General features: G+C 41.8%; 1 protein-coding gene across 1 annotated transcript in view; it reads right to left on the reverse strand.

Annotated features, from left to right (window-relative positions):
- The window catches only part of Ptpn14 (protein tyrosine phosphatase, non-receptor type 14), a 94,609-nt gene that overhangs the window by 42,203 nt on the left and 30,099 nt on the right, over window positions 1–22,307 (reverse strand). Inside the window, exons 3-6 of the mRNA XM_013014964.1 lie at window positions 13,203–13,300; window positions 10,394–10,461; window positions 1,953–2,023; window positions 187–274 (exon numbers count right to left, since the gene is read on the reverse strand). Coding sequence (XP_012870418.1) covers window positions 187–274; window positions 1,953–2,023; window positions 10,394–10,461; window positions 13,203–13,300 — 325 coding nt within the window. The remainder of the gene's footprint in view (window positions 1–186; window positions 275–1,952; window positions 2,024–10,393; window positions 10,462–13,202; window positions 13,301–22,307) is intronic.

The raw sequence follows: 22,307 nt of genomic DNA on the forward strand, positions 1-22,307 counted from the left end.
TGAAGACCATGGAAAACTTTAAAATCTGTGAGCTAAGTGAAAGTACTTTTTGACCAAGGTATAAGTGTCAACTGATGCTGTGATAGTCCTCATGTTAAACCACCCTGGCCCTCTGTAATCAGGGCTGGCTTTCAGAATGCTGTGTTGTTTGAGAGACTGAAGAACAGATAGGGCCCAGCATATTACCTTCACAGGGAAGATTTCCTGTCCAAATCCATCCAATCGTTCCACTTCATTGATGTACATTAGCTCAGCTTCTGCTGGCAAGATTCCACTACAACCAAAATAGCATCAAAGGAGAAAATGGTTAAGGGCAAGAAAGCCAGTGGAAGACCCTACCCTCCTGATGGCAAATTCCAGAGCTGTGGTTTCACTCTAGCTTCTGGGAAAAGCAATCATTAGCCAACTGAGGGTATAACACATTACTAAGTAATTCATTAACACGTTCACTAGTAGCCTTAGCTACTTAGCATGAAATAATGAGGGGCAGTCAAAGCATCTAATGAAGAGCCACAGTCCTTAAAACACTAAACAATGATTCCAGACATTCCTGTAAATTATGGTGGTGTCTCCTTTATGTTTTGTTTTGTTTCCAACTGGGAAACATTTCCACCATTAAAAAAAAATGTAAAGCTGGTGCTGGTGGATCATACCTATAATCTTAGCTACTCAGATGGCTGAGATTTGGAGGATCACAGTTCAAAGTCAGCCCAGAAAGAAAAGTCTGTGATACTCTTATCTCTAATTAACCACCAAAGAGCCAGAAGTAGCTCAAGTGGTAGATAATGCCAGCCTTGATCAAAAAAAGCTAAAGAATGGCATGCAGGCCCTGAGTTTTTGGGTTTTTTTGTTGTTTTGGGTTTTTTTTAAGTATATTTGGGTTTATTTGAGGATATTTTAAGAGTCAAGTACACAGGATAAAACAGCTTGACTGCCCAAGTTCTCTGAGTTTGGAAGGAAAAAATGCTTGTTGTCTACTGTTCCACAACAGCTCCAAATGGTCCTGATACCCACTTGATGCCTCCTTCAGTTAATATCTTCCTCCCTTTCCCTCGTCATCTTCACCTTCCCACTCAGCCTCACCAGCAGGGTCTCCACACTCAAGTGTGAAGCAGCCCTGAGCTCCCAGATACCACAAGCCTTACAGGGAAGTTCAAAGAATGAAACTGTCCCAACTAACAACTCTACTTTTTTGTGGGCTTTCTGGGAAGGAGGAGAAGGAATAAGAAGAAAAGGAGAAAGAAAGGAAGGGAAAGTAAAATTGGGATGGAAGGAAAAGCCAAGAAGGAAGGATGGAAGATGAGAAAGAAATGGAAGGAGGTATGGAAAGGAGGGAAGGAAGGGGAAGGAGGAGAGACAGGCAGAGAAGAAAGGAGAGATTAAAAGGGGTTTCGTTTTCACATCCCCACACTCCTGCCTCAGAAAGAAATCAGAGTTGGCCAGGCACTGTGACTCACTCCTGTAATCCTAGCTACTCAGAGGGCTGAGATCCAAGTTCAAAACCAATCCATGCAGGAAAATCCTTGAGACTCTTTATCTCCAACGAACTACCAGAAAACTGGATGTGGCGCTGTGGTTCAAAGTGGTAGAGCGCTAGCCTTGAGCAAAAAGAGCTCAGGGAGAGTATACAGGCCCTGAGTTCATAAATAAAAAAAAAAAACGAACTACCAGAAAACTGGATGTGGCGCTGTGGTTCAAAGTGGTAGAGCGCTAGCCTTGAGCAAAAAGAGCTCAGGGAGAGTATACAGGCCCTGAGTTCAAGCCCCATAACTGATAAATAAAAAAAAAAAAAGAAGAGAAAAGAAACAAAGTAAGAGTTGTATGTTAGAAGTAACAAAACGGTGTTGAGCAGGCCAAGGGTGAGACTGGGCAAACATCCTTGTCTATGCCCTTGGAGCTCCTGCCCCATGGGCAAAGGACCCGTTGGTTACCTTGTCCTCTGCCTGCCCTACCTGTGAGCTTTGTGCTCTTGGGCTACCTTCTGGGTCAGCTCCTCCAGTACAGCCTCTTCCAGGGCCAAATCCTAGAAGAACAGAAATCATTTAGGTCAGAGGGTCTCATGGCATTTGTGAACTTGCTTGCAAACTGTGTCTTTATTTATGTTTGTGTCAGTACTGAACTCTGGGCCTGGGCATTGTCCCTGAGGGTTTTTTGTTGTTGTTGTTGTTTATTTTTTTGTGTTTTTTTTTTAACTTAATGCTGGGGCTCCACCACTTGAACCATAGCTCTACTTTTGGTGTTTTGGTGGCTAATTGGAGATGAGTCTCACAGACTTTCCTGCCCAGGCTAGCTTCAAACTGTGATCCTCAGATCTCAGGCTCCTGACTAGTAGGATTATAGGTGTGAGAACAGGTGTTAGCCATGAGTACCTGGCTTGCTTGTGAAGTAATTTTACAAGATCCCTCCTTCCTTTCATTCCCCTGCTTGGCCTTACTTCCTGTCTCTCTACCCTGCAGAATCATAAGCTGCAATGTCCAGGACTATCAGTTATGTAAGTCTGCTGTTATATACTCTGGTGCTTCACAACACTTTGTTATGTCAACATGCTATTTTGGGTTCCCATTTAAATTCTTCAGGGCCCAAGTACAGCTCTCCCTGCTCCCATTACTTTTCCCCCCCTATCTGCCATGCCCCTCACATGCAGGCTTTTGGTGTTTTTGTTTTTCTTTCGGCTGGTACTAGGATATGAACTCAAGGCCTTGTGCTTGGTAGGCTGATGCTTTACCACTTCAGCCATACTACTGTCTTTTAGCTTTAGTTTTTTCTGTTGTTGTTGTTAGTTTTGAATAGGGTTGGTCTCACATTTATGCCCTAGCTATCTGAACAGCGATTCTCCTACTTATGTCTCACACATTACTGAAATGACAGGTACACGCCAGTCTTTTATTGGTCAGGGACTCATGATCTTCTTATAAGGACTAACCTTGAAGTACTGCGGCCTCCCAAATAGCTAGAATTCTACATATGAACCATGGCATCTGGGTTCAAACGTAGTTTTAACAAAAGAAGTTTTTAGTATGTACGTAGATATTCTTAATGATCAGGGACTGAATTGAGCGAAGGAAGAAATTAAACTGAGTCTTTTGATCCATACCTATCTATTATTTAAATAAACAAACAAAAAACCCACATGTGGGGAGAAGAAGAAACACAAGCAGGAATGAAGTTCATTCTCATGTTATTGGGCAGTGGTAGTCATGAAAATGAAAACATCCAAAGGTTTATTTTTAAGACAATAGTGTTCAGCAGTCCAGTTAATGTCTTGGCCAGGGGAACTCAGGACAGGTAAACACAGAGAGCATCTTTTCCCCTGGGCTTTGGAGAGAACAGAAGAAGGGATTCTGAGCTACCTCCTGATGAAGACAGCTTATACTATTGTGGGTGCAGGGTAACAGCTGGTTATAAGCTCAGAAATCATAGAGAGCTTCATTGATTTGCTTCTAAAATGCTATTTACATGGAGATATACCTCCAAGGTGACCATTGATCATAAATGAAATGTTATTCCCCTAAAGTGGACACTTCAGATTTGCTAAGACACATCACATCTTAGAACATTAAAATGAGAAAAACCCACTAGAGCTGAGTATACCCTATGGTTCATGCCTTGTAATCATAGCTACTCGTGTACACACACACACACACACACGCACACGCACACGCACATGCGCGCACACACACACACACACCTAGAAAATGAGGATATGACTATACCCAAAACCTTTTATCTTGCTACAGGTTCCACTAATTCTACATCTGATAGACCTCTAAGAAGCCAGAGGGAATTAGGAGCTCTTATTTCTGTGGTTTACTGATTCATTTACAATTTCCTACTAAGCCTTCTGCTGAGATGCTGGCCATCTATGATGGGAAATAAGGCCAATATTCTCAGCTTTATCTGGTAAAATCACAAAGGCATTCTGAAGTTTAGAAACATATTGGGTGCATGCCTCTCTACCACGTAGGAGTATTAACATGATGCTAATTTTGAAAAGCTAATGAAAGGCATGTGGCAACAGAATAAACTAAGGTGTAAGTGAAGATCAAAAAGGGCTCCATTAAACCACCACTTCCACCGCTTAAAAGCAAAAGCCCAAGGGTCCCCCTCTGCTATTGTACTCAACCCAACAGCTTCCATATGTGCCTGCAGCCCGAGGTATGGGCCCCACCCGTGAGACGTGCCAGCGTGGCCCTGAATGAGTGACAAATGACAGCGTGCATGCCTGCACACAGCCACGCACCTGTGCAGCGCCCTGTGGACTTAACTTTGTTCTTTTCTCTGCTAAAGAAATGCCATTTGACAAATTCAGTTACTTGGTAAGATCAAACACAGCCATTCATCCCCTTGTCCCCTCCTCCCACCAAAGGAATGCATTCTTCCCTTTGAAAGCTCTGGTGGAACCAAGCAGAACCCATACTTTCCATGGCTCCCCACAGCCTACTCAATTAGGTCAACAGCTGGGCCTGCCATCTGCACCCATCCCTCAGTGCGACTCAGCCTCCCCTTCTACACCTTCTCTCCCAAGGGTTCCAGGCCTTGGATGAACACCTCGCTTTGATGTGTCTATTCATGCTCATGCCCACCCATTCTTGGAAGAAAACACAGCCCTATGACACCACTTTAAGTGTCATGCCAACCTTTAGGTCAGGGCTCAGTGGACTGGTCATCACAGGGTAGGTTTTTCCTGTCCCTTCTCTACATTCTTCCTCCTGCCTTCCTAAGATACTTGTTTGCATACTCACCTTATTCTTTAACCTTGCCTACACTTCTCTATTACAATGCAGGAACCCCAAAGGCAACAATCCCTTTCCGTGTTTGTAAGGTTTCAATATGTAGGAAGTGATCCATACATGTTCACTGAGCTGAACTCACTATCCAGCATGTATATTTCACATCATTAACAAGATGCTTTGATTATGCAATGGTAGTTCATAGTTATATCTCTTGCCTGTCCTCTGCTTACATTTACATTTGGAAATGTAGGTAGCATTGTTACCTATACACTGTCATATTTGCATAACACAGGCAGAATACTCAACTCATGCTAATACTTTTTATGTTTTAATTTATTTTTAAAATCATTTTATTGTTACTATTAATACATGTTATAGAGGGGCTATTATTTTATAAGTTAGGTAATTAAGTACTTTTTGGTGGGGGGGGGGTGAGCAGTCATGGGACTTGAATTCAGAGCCTGGGCACTGTCCCTGAGCTTTTTGCTCAAGGCTAGTACTCTACCACTTTGAACCACAGCTCTATTTCTGGTGGTTCACTGGAGATAAGAGTCACACAGACTTTCCTGCCCATGCTGGCTTTGAATTGTGATCCTCAGATCTCAGCCTCCTGAATAGCTAGGATTACAGGCATGAACTACCAGTGTCCAGCTACATTTCGTTTTTTGTTTTCTTTTTGAACAACGTCATCCCTTCCTTTACTTCATGTTAATAATAATAAGACAACTGGGTAAACAGTTAATGGGAGTTTACCAAGTTCCAAGTTGGGTACAACACAAGCATTTTTCTTCTTCAATGCTCCCCGATAGATGATCTCTGTTATAGTCATCTTAGATGAGAAAACTTAGGCTTAAAAAGGCCAACAATTTTCCCAAGGCTGACACAGCCAGGATGTGGGCACCATACCAATTCAGCAACTCTGCTTGAAGTTTCTGACCACAGAGCCCAACACACTCAGGATACAACACAGCAGGGCAGGGTTGGTTGTGTAAGCAGAGATGAGAAAAGAGGGGTATAGCCCACAGCCTGGGAATGTTCTCAGCTCAGACACACACTGAGGGCAACCAGCTCTGCCACCTCATCATCAGTGCTGGCCATTGAGGCTTTGTGGGATGCTGGGAACTTCACATCTGGGCTTTCCTACCCTAGGAGAGAGAGCTATTTTAGATCTAAAGTCAGTACTTGCCTACCCAATGGTGAGTTTTATGAGGTTGAAGCTGTGTAAGAAGCTGATCGGCTCAGAGCAAAGAGAGGATCCAGTCTCCTGGGAAATTTGTGATATGGAAAGGACCTCCTTGATAGCCACACTGCTCTTTAACCTGCTACAACCACAGATAAATCTGGCTAGTAATCACCTCTGAGTTCTCTGAATAGCACTCAAGCCAGGTCTCTTCTGTGCAGGCGATGTGATAAGACTTTTTGAATGAGAGTGGAGTGGAACAAACAAATCCATCCTCCATTATCAACCACTCCATCTGACAAATCTGTGCACACTCTACAATCCTGAGGATGAAGCTCACACTGAGCACGCAGGTAAACATCCCACAGATAGTGACTCAAGCATATTGACACTAAATCCTGTAAAGAACTTCTGGGCTAAGTAAGATGTCAATGCCTACAAATAGACGTTGCTGGAATTGCAGCGTGAGCAACACGACCGGCAAAAAAAAAAGAAAGAAAAAACACAGTACATACTACTGCTATTTACTTGGAAGTAAGAATCATCATAGAGTGATTCTTGAAAAAGATTTGCTCTATTTCTGGATTTATGGAGAACAAAGTAAGTTGTAGATCAATGAAGTTCATCTCCTTTGCTAAAAGGGATAGTAACTCCAAACTTATCTCAGAAACTCAACACTTCCATTTCCAGACTCAAGGAAGGAAGATGGCAGTGACCTTCTCTCTGAAGGTCACCTTGCTGACCAGGGTCTCCATGTACAGGTAGATGGTCTAAGATCATCAGGGCACCAGTGTTCATCTGCTTCTCAGATTGCTCAGTTCACTCAGCACTTCATTTGCACAAAGAGAGGGTCCAAAGCTATCTAGAAATTGTTATGCGTAACCCAGGCAGAGACCAGACTCCCCATACAGGCTGGCTTTTTGCCATCGTGCACATTGATATAGGAAGTAAACTAAACTAAAAATTAATTGGTATTTCATGTGGACCAAAGAATTCAGCTAGAGAGGGTTCTGCTGGTTGGGGTGGGCAGCTTCATTTGGAAATAATTTTTTTTTCCAATTCAAAGCCACAGTCATGGAAAGGGCAGAATCACAGCCAAAAGCCAACATGAAATTTAAGAGAAGGATCAACTTCAGGAAGAAACAAGTTATTGGGACTCAGTGGATGATCCACTTGATGAACATCCCTGAGGTTTCGCGGTGGCTGTGACTGCTAAGCCAATATATTCAAAAGTAAAAAACGACACACATTGTCAAAACATGAAGACCTTAAGCCTTTTGTCATCAAATCCTCCCCTTTCTCCGAGGTGCCACGACTGATGAGATATGAGTGCTCTATGTTACTTCCTGAATAGAGTTTACTTTCCATATTTTTGTCTCACTGCTAGTGCCTGAATTCTGTCTCCTGCTCCGATCACCACAACATATTCTCAGCCGAGCTCCTGCTGTAAATGGTCTCACTGCTTCATCTGGGAGTTTTCAAAGTCCAGGGACTGAAAATCCTCAAAAGAATCAAGGGTTCTAACTCTCCTCAAAATTTCCATGTTCCATACAACTGCCAGGCAGACAGACTGTCCAGCCGACTCCTTTCCAAACACCTGGCCACCTGTGGTTTTTCTGTCTGGCTCATACCTTGTTCCCTCTCTTTTTTGCCTCTTACCATCTCCCCATCCTATAAGGCACAACTTGTATCCCATTAGTCTTTAAGTCTTCCCTAATCCTCTCCAGTACATGTGGCCCTTCCCCTTGGAAAACCTTGATTGCACTTTATTACACTGGGTTTTGCTTTCCAATTTCGCAAACTTCCTACTTACCCAACCACATGGTAATCTCCTTGAGAACGTGCACTATTTCTTGTATAATTTCATCCCCCAGGGTGTTAAGTTACTCAGGTCAGTGTTTTGGGCAAAACAAATGATCACAAAACAGAAGTGTTGAAGGATTATGATTTCTGATCAGAGCCAGCACCTTCAGTTGGTTTTAGCTCTTCCCTACATAGCTTTTCAGATATTTTCATTCTTAACTCAAGGTAACTCCTTCTCCTTTACCCCAAAGCCACCAACTAAGCCACAAGCAAAAATTCCTTAAAGGTTAAAACCTACTTGTGGGTAGAGACAGGAGGAAGAAAATGAAGGGAAAATGAAGGGAGGGATGACATTGCGTAAGAAGCACTGCACTCATAACCTTAGTGACTTATAACCCCTTTATACAACTCTTAATAATAACAATTTTTAAAAAAAATAACCTGCTGGGGCATCGGTGGTTCATGTCTACAATGCTAGTTACTCAGGAGGCTAAGATCTGAGGATCATAGTTCAAAGCCAGTTTGCACAGGAAGTCCAACAGACTCATCTCCAATTAATCACCAAAAAAAGCCAAAAGTGGAGCTGTGGCTCAAGGGGTAGACTGCTAGTTTTAAGCAAAAGAGCTCAGGGACAGTGCCCAGGCTCTGAGTTCAAGGCCCAGGACTAGCACAAAAACAAAAAAAATCTAGCTTCACTCCCAATTCAACCCAGAAACAGATTCCTTCCACAAATGTCTGTGAGCACAAACTATGTGTCCAACAATAGTGGACAAAAAGCACAGGATCCCTGACAACAGTAGATAGAGCTGACATTTCAAACATCAAAAATAAATAATGCCTACCTGACTGAATAATGAGAAGGAATAACTTCATAAACTAAGGGAGCTCGAAGCACAGAGAGGTACATATGCATGCATGCGCCACATGCACGTGTACACACACACATGTAATTTAACAAGGGGTGGTTGATGGTCAAGGTGTACCAGATAGACAGGCTGGTGAAGAAAAGGAAGACCTCATTGAGGAACAGATATGTGAACCCAGACTTCAACCACACAAAGGTCAGGAAAGCGTATTTCCAAACAGAAAAACCCCACACACCAAGGTTTGGGGTACAAACAAGCTCAGTATGTTCTAAAAGGAAGAGTTTGCACACTTCAGGGTGAGGGGGTAAATTTCTCAACATATTCATGAAGTCTGGTGTGATACGTGTATCTGCCGTCGGAATGAGCAAACAGGGGAAGGAGCACGTCCATCTGCTCCCATACTTCCCATAGCTTTGTGGTGAGGACATTTCTTATCTTCCCAGAGCAATTTGCGAATGCATGCAATGATTACGTGCAGTCATCACACACCGTGCAAGGGGTCACCAGAACCTACTCGTCTAACTGAAACTCTGTTGCCCTCTGCCTGCGTCCTTAGCCTCTGGCCATGACCACTCCAGTCAGTACTTTCATGAGTTTGCATTTTCAAAGTTCACATATAAGTGAGATGAGGAAACATCTCTGTCTCTGCCTAGCTTAGTTCCTTAAGCTAACATCCCTTAGATTCTCTCTATGTTGCTGGAAATAACAGCATTTCATTTTGGGGGAGGTGAAATGTGTGGGCCGCAAAAGTGGGGAGGGGACAGGAGTTGATTCTGAAGACTACACTCCGGGCCCTGTACTTGCTAGGTGGGCACTCTGCCACTTAAGTTATGCCTACTACCACATTATTTTTTTAACCTGGTTCGAGGAATTGAACTCAGGACCACATGTTCACTAAAGAGGCACTCTTCCATTTGAGCCATGTCTCCAGTCACTTTTGGCACCGGTTTATTTTTGAGGTAGATTCTTATTTCATGCCTGGACCAGCCTGGGCTTTGATATTCCCTTCAAATCTGGTAGTGACATTTGTGTATCACTGCACCCAGCCCGACTCTCAAATCTCAACTTCAACACTAGAAGCAAACAATAACTAGGTGGGAGCCAAGGTAGAAGAAATGAGACACACACACACAAAAAAAAAAGAAGAAGAAGAAGAAGAAGGCGTTTGGTAGAAAAGGAAGAAATAAAATTACGTCTGATTATCACATGATTTGACTTTTAAAAAAAACAAAAGACTTTACCAAAAAACTATGAAAAATGATTAATTCAGTAAAGTTGCAGGTTATAAAGTCAAACTACAAAAATCAGTGGGAATTCCAAACATTGGCAAGAATTTATGTTTTAGAATAAAAAAGTTGGGTACTGGTGGCTCATTCCTATAATTGAAGCCACTCCGGAGGCTGAGATTTGAGAATCATGGTTCAAAGCCAGCCTGGGCAGAAAATCCATGAGACTCTTCTTATACCCAGTTAATCACCAAAGAGTACCACTGTGGCTCAAGTGGTAGAGTACTAGCCTTGAGGGGGAAAACACAGAAACACACACACACACACACACACACACACACACACACACAAACTCAGGCCTGAGTTCAAGCTCCAGTCCCAGCACAAAAAAAATAAAATCACAAAAAGTGACTTGCAGTGAGAAAAGGCATGTTCACAAAGTGTTTTATAAAATTCATCCCTACTTTATGAATGTGTAGACATTTTTTCTTCCCCAAGGAACATCAAAAATTCTCTGAGATTTTCCAAGGAGACAATTAAATTTCCAAAGAATATAGACAATTAAGATATATAAATTACACTTACCATTGGAAACAGCACATATTCTCGGAGGAATTCCTGAGAATCAAACTGATGATAGTCTCCAAAATCAGCTGAGAAGACACGGAAAAGGAAGGGTAAGAGTTATTTTAAGAAACTAAACATGGAAAGGCAAATCAGTCATCCCATTTCTTCTTCTATTACATCCCCTTTCTGCACTACTATTATATAAAAAATAGTGTGTTTGATACAGTCACCATCTTAACCTAGCAACGAAATATCAACAGGTGGTCACCATGACACAATTTTCTTTTTTAAAAGAATGGGGAAATCTGGAAGCAATTTCTAAAGTCTATTGAAAAACAAATCTGTGTTTATCTGGTTGTTGAATGTGTATCAGGTTCCTTTCTTAAGAATATCTGCCAAGGGACTTTTTATCTCAAAAGGTTAATTTGAAGAATTGTTGAGCTAAATCCATCTGTAAAGCTTTTCGTATATCTGCAGCTGGAAATTCCCAATGTAAATCACCCTTGGCAAACAATCTCAAAAATCTTTACACCTCCTAAACAACTTCACATGTTGCAAGATGCCAGAAATTCTGTTCTGTCCTGTTTTTAGCTCACAATGGTATGTTGGAGAACATGGAGAATGAATTCACAAAGGCAATGTGTGTGTGTGTGTGTGTGTGTGTGTGTGTGTGTGTGTGTGTGTGTGTTATGAAATCTTGCTTGGTTATGTTGGAGAACATGGAGAATGAATTCACGAAGGCAATGTGTGTGTGTGTGTGTGTGTGTATTATAAAATCTTGCTTCTTAGCTCTAACAGAAAACCCAAACCTGCATTGAACCTTGATTTTATATAAGATGTAGCACCCACTAGAAATAGGTTCAGCTGTTTTGTAAGGTAGCAAGATATAGAGTAACAGAAAAGACATACAAACAGAGATGGTGAGTGTAAAGAAGTGGTTGAGTGTATAAAGATGGACCAACAAATGCAGCATATAATCCATCACCAACTGGGTGTGGCATTCAAAGACAGCAAAGTGACTCACTGTACCTATTTCCAAGTTCAACCATCAGTCATTGTCTTCCCCTAGAATTTAAAGTTCTGCAGTATCTCTTTCTAATAGCCCAATAAGGTTTCTCAGAAAAAATGATTTATAGCTAGAGTCGAGCAAGATGATATAGATCTGTAACCCCACCATTTGGGAGACTAACGGAGAAGGATAACAAGTTTGAGCTCAACTTGTGCTATATAATGGGACCCTGTCTCAAAAAACAGTTAAGGGGAGGAAGGGAAGAGAGGAAAGGGAGGAAAGGGAGAAAAGGGAGAAAAGAGAGAAAAGGGAAGAGGAGGAAAGGGAAAAAAGGGAAGGAAGTAGAGGGGATGGAGAAAGGAAAGGAAGAAGGAAAAAGAAAAGGGAAGGGAGGTGAAGGAAGGGAGAGAGGGATGAGAAAAAAAAGCAATTTCAATACTTGACATTTGCTAGATTTTCCAAAACATAAGGACTGAAAGGGAAACCAGTTTCTTTTAAATTTTATCACTATCTCCTTGCTGTATTATGACCAAAAGCAAGTGACCATGCAACAAATATGTATATATAAAAAGTACTTAAATATAACAATGTACAGAAAGTTTTAAAATAGCTGTCTGATAAATATAAATAGGACAGGACACAAGACACATTTACTCCAGCATTTTAAGCGTATCCCTTTGTATTAGAATTATAAAACAATGGTTAAAGTTATCGTACATGACAATGTGACAGTTACACAGTAACATCAAGACACAGATGAGGGCCACATTGTGAAGTGGAACAATTTTGAAAAAACAATCCATAAACTCAGAAATGCAGTTTTAGTTAAAAGCAGGAGAGAAAAAAAAAGTTGCCATTTCCCACTAAAACTAACTGCCAAAGCAGGTAGTTTGAGAAATCTGCTTTCCAACCAACAAAACTTAGGAAATATCATTCTTTAAATTTTTTAATCATTTTCCATACATATTTTAAGATTAGCATCAATGAGTTGCTCTTTCTGACAGCCTATAAAGGACATGTCCATTCAAGCATACATCTATGCATCTATACCTATATCTTAATCCATCTTACCTTCTCCAATATGCTCCCTCATTCCCTTTCCCCATTTCCCAAATCAATTTCAACATACTTTATTGTTCTAGTTCCACACATGAACATCAAACATATTGACAATATTCACCTTTCTTCACCCTCCGTGCTCCTACCAGTGGCCTCTAGTACCCATTCCCAACCCCAGAGACCTATGTTACCCTCTTGCTATTCATTTTTCTAGTGTATAATAATTGATCGTGTTGGAAGGTGGCTCAGTGGTAGAGCACTTGCCTTGCATGCTTGAGGCCCTGGGTTCGATTCCTCAGCACCACATAAGCAAAAAAGAAAAAAGCTGGAAGTGGCGCTGTGACTCAAGTGGTAGAGCGTTAGCCTTGAGCTGAAGAGCTGAGGGACAGCGCCCAGGCCCAGAGTTCAGGCCCCACGACCGGACCCCAAAAAAAAAAAACCAAACAAACAAAAAAAAACCAAACAAACAAATAATTGATCGTGTAAACTATTCTAATTAGGTGGATCCCATTGTTTACTCTCCATTTCCCCCATCCTCTTCTCCCCTATTATTCAACAGCTTTTAAGTGAGTTTTATTTTGCTAACTTTATTCACGGATGCAGTGTTATTTCAGTACTGTTTACCCTCTAACCTCCCATCTTGATGGATTTTAAGATACATTGAAATGACAAGGGAGCCCTAGGGAGGGATCAGGTAGGTAAAGCTGGAGGCCCAAAGAACCTCAATGAAACAGCATGCCGGTCATGACAACGCCTTACCTTGCACAGCTAACCCCGCCAGCCGGATCACCTGTTCCAGGCTACACCTTAATCGCCCTTCCAGCACATCCTTTTTGACTTGCAGGTAATACTGATATCTGTTCAAGGGAAGAGGGGAACAAACAACCTTAAAAACACAATCTATTCTCACAACAGAGATATCTCTTAGATGCAAACCCTGTGTACAGCAGGATACTCAGGCGATGCTGGCAAGGGCCATCTCTATAAAAGATAGAAAGTGACCTCTGCCCGTGTTAATCTTTCTTTGATGTAGCAGGTGCCACATCCTGTGCATTCTGAGTTTGAGAGCATTCTCATCAAACTGCTCACTGGTGGCCCAGCAGGACAAATTACTGATAATAATTTTAATAAAAACCCAAAACCAACAACTCATTCTTCATCACAGAGAGAAGAAAGAAAACCCTTTTCTACCCCGGGACACCTGCTTTAGTAGGACACCAGCCACCAATCTCTGGAATAAGGTCTAGAAACATATCACCTTTGAAATTAGAAAGCTTTGGAAGGACAAACACATCTTGAAGAGGTTTTGATAAAGGGTGGGCTGGAAGCTAATTAGAGTCAGACTTCCCCCTGACGTGTTTACAACTCAAAAAAAGCATCGGAGAAGAAGCTCTATATGGTATCATTTCCTTACAAAACCCAAAACCCACTCATAGAATGACATAAAGTTCAGCCACCTCCTCACCCCAGATGTTTATTCCCAAGGCACCATTTCCTCTGATGACACAGTCACGCTTTCCTAGCACTACTTCCTGGCAGACACTGATGATGGCAGACACTGTGTGCTCCTGGTAACTATAACTATGTATTTCAGTCTGGGGAATACAGAGGTATGAATCGATGTGCAACTTTCCAAAAAATAGCTCATCAGTGCTGCAAACTAGCAATGGCCAATTCTATCTGCAATATCATAGCTATTATGATGTAGCTGCCCAACTCGTACTTGAAGGAAGAACTGAAATCCTCTGCACAGCCAGCCCAGCCTTCTCCTCTTCCTCTTGGATCTACTGGACAGAATGAAGACAATCATGTCAGCCTTTGGTGGGAAAAACCTAGACTCTGATCAGAAGGGCAAACACTGGGAGATATTTTTAAATCTTTCTCATGAAGCTGAACAGAAAAAAATAGCCTCCTCCATATTCTCATCCAGTTTTTCACTTGATAAATTCATAATCATTTGTTGAGTTCATTCTTCAACCAAGAATTTTACTTGCTGTCCACCTAATCTGACCACTCTAATGAATATAAACAAGTGTCTCTACTGATCTTTAAACCAGTCTCTGAGATGTGCAGAAAACCTTTTATTCACTTGTCCAGACTTATCATTCTGAGCTCAGGGGGCACTGCTGTACTCTTCATGTACCCTCATTACCTTAGAGCTATTATCTTGAATCCCAAATCCCAGTAAACAGGAAGAGAGGTTCTACAGAAGAGCTTGTAGTCAAAAGCAATTTGCTGGTATTACTGAAAGAGCAGTTCCACTGTGTGAATGTGCACAAACTAACATTAGGTAGGAACATTAAAAAAAACTCTGTGGTGGGGCTGGGAAGGTGGCTCAGTGGTAGAGCGCTTGCTCTGCATGCCTGAGGCCCTGGGTTCAATTCCTCAGACCACATAAGCAAAAAGAAAAAGCCGGAAGTGGCATTGTGGCTCAAGTGGTAGAGCGCTAGCCTTGAGCTGAAGAGCTGAGGGACAGCGCCCAGGCCCAGAGTTCAGGCCCCATGACCAGACTCCCACTACCCCCCCCAAAAAAACCTCTGTGGAATCAAAGATATGTCCTATGGAACAAAGGTTTTTTGTTTTGTTTTGATTTTGCCAGTGCTGGAGCTTGAACTCACGAGCCTGCACACTCTCCTTAAGCTTCTTTCTTTTGCTCAAGGCTAGCCCCTACCACTTGAGTCACAGTGTCACTTTCGGTTTCTGTTTATATAGTACTGAGGAATCAAACCCAGGGCTTCATGCATACTAGGCAAGCAATCTACCACTAAGCCACATTCCCAGTCCAAGAAGGGGATGATTTTTTTTTTTTTTCAGTAGGTCGTGGGGCTTGAACTCTGGGCCTGGATGCTGTCCCTCAGCAGTTCATCTCAAGGTGAGCACTCTACCACTTGAACCACAGCGCCACTTCTGGTTTTCTGAGTGGTTTATTGGAAGTAAGAGTCTCATGGACTTTTCCTGCCTGGGCTGACTTTGAACCGCGATCTTCAGATCTCAGTCTCCTGAGTAGCTAGGATTACAGGCGTGAGCCACTGGCGCCAGGCTTAGGGGGAGTTTTTTCATAATCATCGTCATGACCTGCCCCTTCGTTCTTCACAAAAAGCAGAATAAATGAAAACTCCAAAACAATAATTTTTACATGAATTTAAAGTAACTTTATAGGTCGAAATACCCAACACTGTAGCATTCAGAATTGCTTTAGTAGAGCTTGCATACAAGAAATATCTTTCAGCTTTTTTCCCCCACTGTTCACCTGCCAAGTCTCCAATGCCTCTCCCAGGCTCCAGCAATGCGTTAACATTACAGACATCCAGGCCCACTCACAGCCATGGTTCAAAAGCCAATCACCTGCTTGCCTATCTTTCCTCCCATAGGTAGTGCGCAAGTTTGTCCACAGTCACAATGACAGATCTCATGTTCCTCAGTTTCCCCCACCACACCAGGAATTCCAGCAAAAGTGTTTTACATTAATGTCTTTGCCTTGAAAAGCATGCGCACTGTCAATTACAAGCAAAGCTTGGGGTTTTATCATAGCATCATTTTCAATAAATAGAAGACATGTTTTAAACCTAGTTGATGATACACAGTATTTGGTTCACCTTCTGAGAGGCAGCTTAGTAAAATCTGAAACAGGAAGGAGAACCTGGGCTCTGGAAGGCTGGTTCTCTTCTCACACCAGGTAGCAGAGCGGGCTTCCTGTTTGGTCTGTTAGGTGTTTCATATCCTGCTTCTGACACTGTACCTTGAACCTTCTTCCAGCTTCTTCACATTTCCCCAGACTGGGTCCTGTTTCCTGTGTCTCTGGGTCAGTTCTCAAGGGAACCGTCAAAGATGCACTCATTCAGATGAGGTAAGCTTCTCTTCAAGAGACTTTGGGAACTGCCCGGGAGCCTTTTATGAAAGAGCTTTCATGTTTGTAACCTAGTCACTTAGGAGAAACTTCCACAAGTAAGAGGGTCCTTAAGTTATCAAAATCTCTTTTAAGTGCCAAGAGTTCACTGTGAAAGCAGATACATCTTTGAAGACGAGCCACTTAGAATCTGAAGACCCTACTTTCAAAACTCAGAAATAAGAACAGAAGAGTACCAAGGAAGGAAAAGTACTAACTTGATCCTATTGCCAGAGGGTCCTACTGGCCTTTCTCATTAAAGCTAAAAAATACTAAAAACAAGGCAATGGCAACAACAGAACTCTTAATAATCCCAAAGCAAAATCCTAGGATAGAAAGGAATCCAGAATGGTAAAGCCTATGGAAGAAAAGTACAATGGGGTTCTCTAAAGAAAGCAACAAACCATAAAACAAAATCTTACGGTAGGAAAGCAGCATAAAAGTTCACCTATTTCTGTTAATTATACACAGTTTGGATCTCCTCTATGAGCTGTTCATTCCTTCCCATTATGAGTGGTTTCCGCTTACTTGTGGCCCTACAAGCCTGAGAAACAGGTAGAAATGTATGTTTTAAATACTTTCTTTAAGGATGAGTCTACTGCAAGTGCAGTCATCCATGAGAGAACTAAAAGAGTCTCCACTTAGAAGGATGCCATGTTTCTCTCGCACACAAAACATTTTGAAAAGATGATACCCTGGGATAGTGTCTTTTTACATGTCATACTTTGGAGGTAAAAATGATCACCCAAGCTTATAATGGCAAAGACCACTATCAATGAGCCCATGGGATTCAACAACACAGTAGCTCTAGGTTTCCTGCTCCTAACTTTCATCTAAAATATCTGAGCAAGTTCAGTATGGATCCATCCAATGTTAGGAAACAGGCTCTAGCAAGGAACATTGGGATTTTTCTGGTCACATTGGTTGAGTGCAGACTTGTGCTGGACTGTAAGGAAGGGTTCAGAGCTGCAGCAAGCAATGTTCCCTGCTGGAAGCCATCCACAGCATCTGAACAGCAGTAATGACAGGGTATCATTACCACATGAGACTGCTACTATGTAAGACTGTAGGGGAAAAAAAAAGAACAAAATTCAGCTGGCTTAGGAAATCATTTCACTGGTAACATTTTTGCACAGAAAGCACTTCTGTACAAAAAAATATGGTATCCCACTGGAGGACTTGATTAGAAAATAGGAGCTGAAATTCTATTTTTATATCATTGGGTTCTGCTTACTTTTGATTAGAGAGTCAATTATAACAGCACTAAGACAGTGAGTCTTATTTTAGAAACACGTAATTTCATGGGAGTCACAGTGCTGGGTGGAGGGGAAAGAGGGAAAAGGAAAACATACACACACACACCAATCTATATGCCAGGAAAGTAAGTATGGGCCAACTTTCCAGAGAGATCCTCTTTGAAAAACTAAGCTCACAAGGAAAACTTTTTAAACTTTCTCTTTTTTTTGTTTCCTTCTTTCTTTTCTTTCCTGTCTCTCTCTCTCTCTTCCTCCTCTCTCTTCTTAACCCTCTCCCCTCCCCTTACTTTCTTTCTTTTGCTTCCTTTGGTGGTATTAGGAATTAAACTGAGGGCCTTATACATGCTAAGAAGTACTCAGCATGCCAGCTATGCCTCCAGCCCCTTTGGGCTTTGATTATTCTCAAGGTAGGCTCTTATTCTCAGGCCAATCTGGGCCACGTTGCCAAGGATAACAGTCATACAAGACTTCTTTCCAGCCATTGTGCCTCATCTGTAGCTGTGATAATAGGTATGTATCACTGCTCCTAGCCACTGAATGAGATGCAATTTCAAGAACTTTTAGGACCTGGTTGACTTCAAACTGTGATTCCCTCAGTCTCCACCTCCAAAACAGCTAGGATTAATATTCTGCATATTCAAAGATCTGGAAATAGCCCATCTGACCACTGAGGTACATAATTGGTTTTAGGACATTTTTTTTCCTTTCTCTTCTAAGAATTGGTAAACATAATTATGATTGTTAAATAATGGTAACATTTATCTTTTTTGTTTTGCTTTTACTCTAAAGAGAAGATTTATTGGCTGGTTAAATGCAGGATTCTACAGCTGAAGCAGAAAAGGGCTCCTGATCATTGTTACCAGACATCACAATTGAGGATAGACAGATAACTCTTGGCTCCCTTCCAGAGGCCTCACCCTTCCTGAATGTTCCTATCTCATGCAACTGACACTTCCAAGTTGCTTTCTCCTCTAAGATTTTGAAAAGAAAGATTTACTGGATTTGTTTCGGTGGGGGAAAAAATGCCATCTGGCTCCCATCAATAGAGCATTTGTACTCCTGACAGAAGTATCAAAGAACCCTTTCAAAATGACACCTTATAAGATTTTTTTAAATTGTGATATATTTGATTTTTTCTTTTCTTATATTAATAAGGTCTTTTTATTGTGAAAATACCATACAACATCAAATACATCAAATAAGATTATCCTCAAATTTAGAGATGTACTTCGAAGATCTTTCATTCTCATAGGAGAATTACCTAAGCACTAGGCAACTGTTTTTTACCTGCAGGTCTGTTCATTTTTCTTAGCTTAGAAAACATTGCCTATGGCCCTCTGCAAAGTCTGAGCCTCACTACCACAGAACCACCAACAAGGCTCTAGGGGCTCAGAGGCTTGAATACTCTTGTGGCTTTGAAAAGAAGTTTTTCTCACTTCCAAGTTCAGGTCAGCAGAAGGGTCCCCAAAGCCTCAAGATCTGATTTGGGTCACATCTCCACCCAAGGACACGGCTTCTTCAGCATACAAGTCACAGGAGGGGCTGATAACCACGGTTGCTCAGAGAACCCCTCTCCCCACCGCGATCTGGTCATGCCTGTCAACCTCATTTCCCTTGTGATTAGCCTTGGGTCAATGCAACAGGAACAGATGTGACTATTGCTGCCAAGGTGAAGGTCTCAGAGGCAGAGCCTGTTCCCACTTTGTTCCCTTTGTCCTGAGAGCTATAGTGTACCAGCAAGGGGCTCCTGCTCCCTTAGCCTGTGTCCTGGACAAACACAACCAGGAGCACAGTGTCATCCTCAGACAGAACAGCTGAGATGTGCAGGAATGAATCTCTGCGTGAAAGCCACAGAATTTTGGAGGCCACCCATTGTTGAAGTATGGTTAAGCCTAAGCTATTGAATAAGGGAGGGGGACTTTTAAAAAAATCCAAGTCCAGTTCTTTCACACTTAGAATGGCAAGTTTTTAAATGAGGTAGCCCTACTTCCTAAGGCAAAGAGCCAGGGCGCATCAGTACAGTGCCAACCACTAGGTGGGACCTGATCCTCAGCCATTCCAAGCAGGGCCTCAGTTTCACTGAAGTTGAAATGGAATGAAAGCAGCACTGCCTGTAATGTGTATGTACACATGCTTCTGAAAAAGGGGTTAAGAGAACTGAGCGCTCCCCTTCCTCAACTAGACCTTCTATGCCCCAGTTTGAGACCAAACACTTGAAAATAATTCCAGGGCATGTTTCGTAGGGTGGCCACAACTCCAGATTTGTTTTCTCCTGGTGGTAGCTCCTCCCCCAGGAGAAAGTGACAAAGATAAAACCAGGCAGTCTAACTAACCACTTTTTTTGTTTGTTTGGTTTGTCAGCTTAAACTCAGAGCCTGAGCTCTGTCACTTAGCTTTTTCGCTCAAGGCTAGCACTCTACCACTTTGAGCCACAGCTCCACTTCTGGTTTTCTGGCAGTTAACTTGAGTGTCACAGACTCTCTTGCCCAGGCTGGCACTGAACCATGATCCTCAGATCTCAGCCTCCTGAGTAGCTAGGATTACAAGTGTGAACCGCCAGCACCCAACAAGTCTAATAACCACTTCTTGACACACTGAGAAGCAGCAGAGAGGAATACAAGTGAAATCTACAGAGTAGAGTCTCTCGTTGCAGGCCTAGGAAGGTCTGCGTCTGAACAAGTAGGATTTAGGGTCTTACGCATTCCTAAACGCAGGTAACTTGTGAAAAATTAGAGCACAGCTCATCATCAACATTACCCACATCTTCACTCTGACTTTCTAAAAAGAAGTAATACAGACTTGTTTCTGTTGCTCCTCTATCTGAACAAATGGGACACATAGTATGTGTCACCCACACATTACTCATGCTACTGTTACTGGCCAAGGAAAGACAGAAAGTAAGTGTAATTCCATAGTTAAAGCCAAGTGAATGAGGGCTGTAAAGTTGTAACTACAAATCTGCAATATCTTCAGTGCCACACATCACAGGGCTTCTATCTGCTCTTCCTTCCTCTACAGCTACAACTCAGCTAAAGCAACTATGTCTTTCCATCTGCAAAGCCAGTAGGGATGTGATCATTTGAAGAGATGTACCTTCCTTCCATTCCTCAGTCTTTGAAGCCTTCCTAACAACTATGATGGTTGTTAGTCCCAAGGAAAAAGATCATTTTGTAATTGTTGTTGCAATAATAATATTAGTAATAATAATATATTATTATTTGTTATGCTGAGGTTTGAATTCACAGCCACAAATGTGACTGGCTTGCTTGCTCTACTGGTACTCTACTACTTGAGCCACACCTCTAGTCCTGGTGTATGCTGGTTATTTTGGAGATGGAGTATAGTGAGCTTAACAGAACATCCTGAAACCCACATCACTCAAGTCAGTGCAGAATGTACCCAAACCAAGGAAGCATGGATTTCTAACTGGTGCTATATTGTGCCAACAGGAAACAAATGGAAAAGATTCTCTAAATGGCAGGGGGAAAAGAGAGGGCAGAAGACAAGTGGTCTTGGAATTCCAGAACAGAAAGCAGCAAAGAAGAATATTAAATCTTAGATTGAACAAGGATAGCACATTCCATCCATTCTGTAAGGTTTACAGCTATAAATCCAGGTAATGAAGAGGATGGCCTACACTATGCTGTGTCAGCCTGGACGGAATAAACAGTATGCACAGGCATGCAACCAGATAAACCTGAATGCCTCCCTTCCTCTGTCCCTCCATCCTCAAAACCCTTGGGAAGAATTCTAGTTCCTGACTAGTGAAGTATAATAATGTGTTTGGTACCTGGATCCTTGTACTATCTCAAAGCTTTTATACTTAATGAATGTCCATGTTGACAAATTAAAACCCAGCACTAACAGCCTACAAACCCAACACTCCAGCAATGATTTAAAAAATGGAAATAATTCTAGGGGAGGCAGAGGGGAAAAAAAGAAAAAGAGTAAAGCTAGAAATGACAAAAATCACCATAAAAGGCAAAGTTTCTTTTCCAGCCTTTTGCACAAAACAAGCTCATACCATGCATGAAAACAATAACACGCGCACATCCCAAACATATACTGACAAGATTTCCTTGGCAAGATTTCAATTCCACAAGATTTCAACGTTCACTGATCAATAAATCTCACCTTTTTGCCAGGGACACCTAACTTCTTACTTAGACTCCTTAAGCTCCAATGAGTCAAGGGATTGCAATTCTTTCCTAAAAAGGATAATGTTTGTTTAAATGCATACAAACACACACTGATCTTAAGTACTCTCACACAAAAAAGATAAAAATGAAATAAATAAATAAAAGGCCAATGATAGCACAGTGTTGCAAAAAGAGAAAGGCATGCCACAACCTGATCCCGGCTTTCTGCTCTTGAACTCTTGCATTAATTATGACAAATTACAGGGAATCCAAGTACAGTTTATAAGTATAATAAATGCCCTAATAATAGCCTATAATTTAATCAAGGGTTCTGTTTAAAAAAAAAAGAAAACTCATTTTTTATACTACATGATACAGGAAGATGGAATGCCCTGACACTGCCGCTTTGTGTTCCATCCTATGCAGATTCCTTTATGATAATTATGTCCACAGAACTTGAAAGAGCCAGACAGATCTCAGGGCTGTGAGGTGTGATGATCTGCACTAAGAAAACATGACAGTAAAAATAGTTAAGTCTAAAAATATAAAAAGCAACTAAAGTGCTTTATGTTTTAAAATATGA

This window comes from Dipodomys ordii, unplaced genomic scaffold (assembly GCF_000151885.1).
Source record: "Dipodomys ordii isolate 6190 unplaced genomic scaffold, Dord_2.0 Scaffold26, whole genome shotgun sequence".
Taxonomy (NCBI): domain Eukaryota; kingdom Metazoa; phylum Chordata; class Mammalia; order Rodentia; family Heteromyidae; genus Dipodomys; species Dipodomys ordii.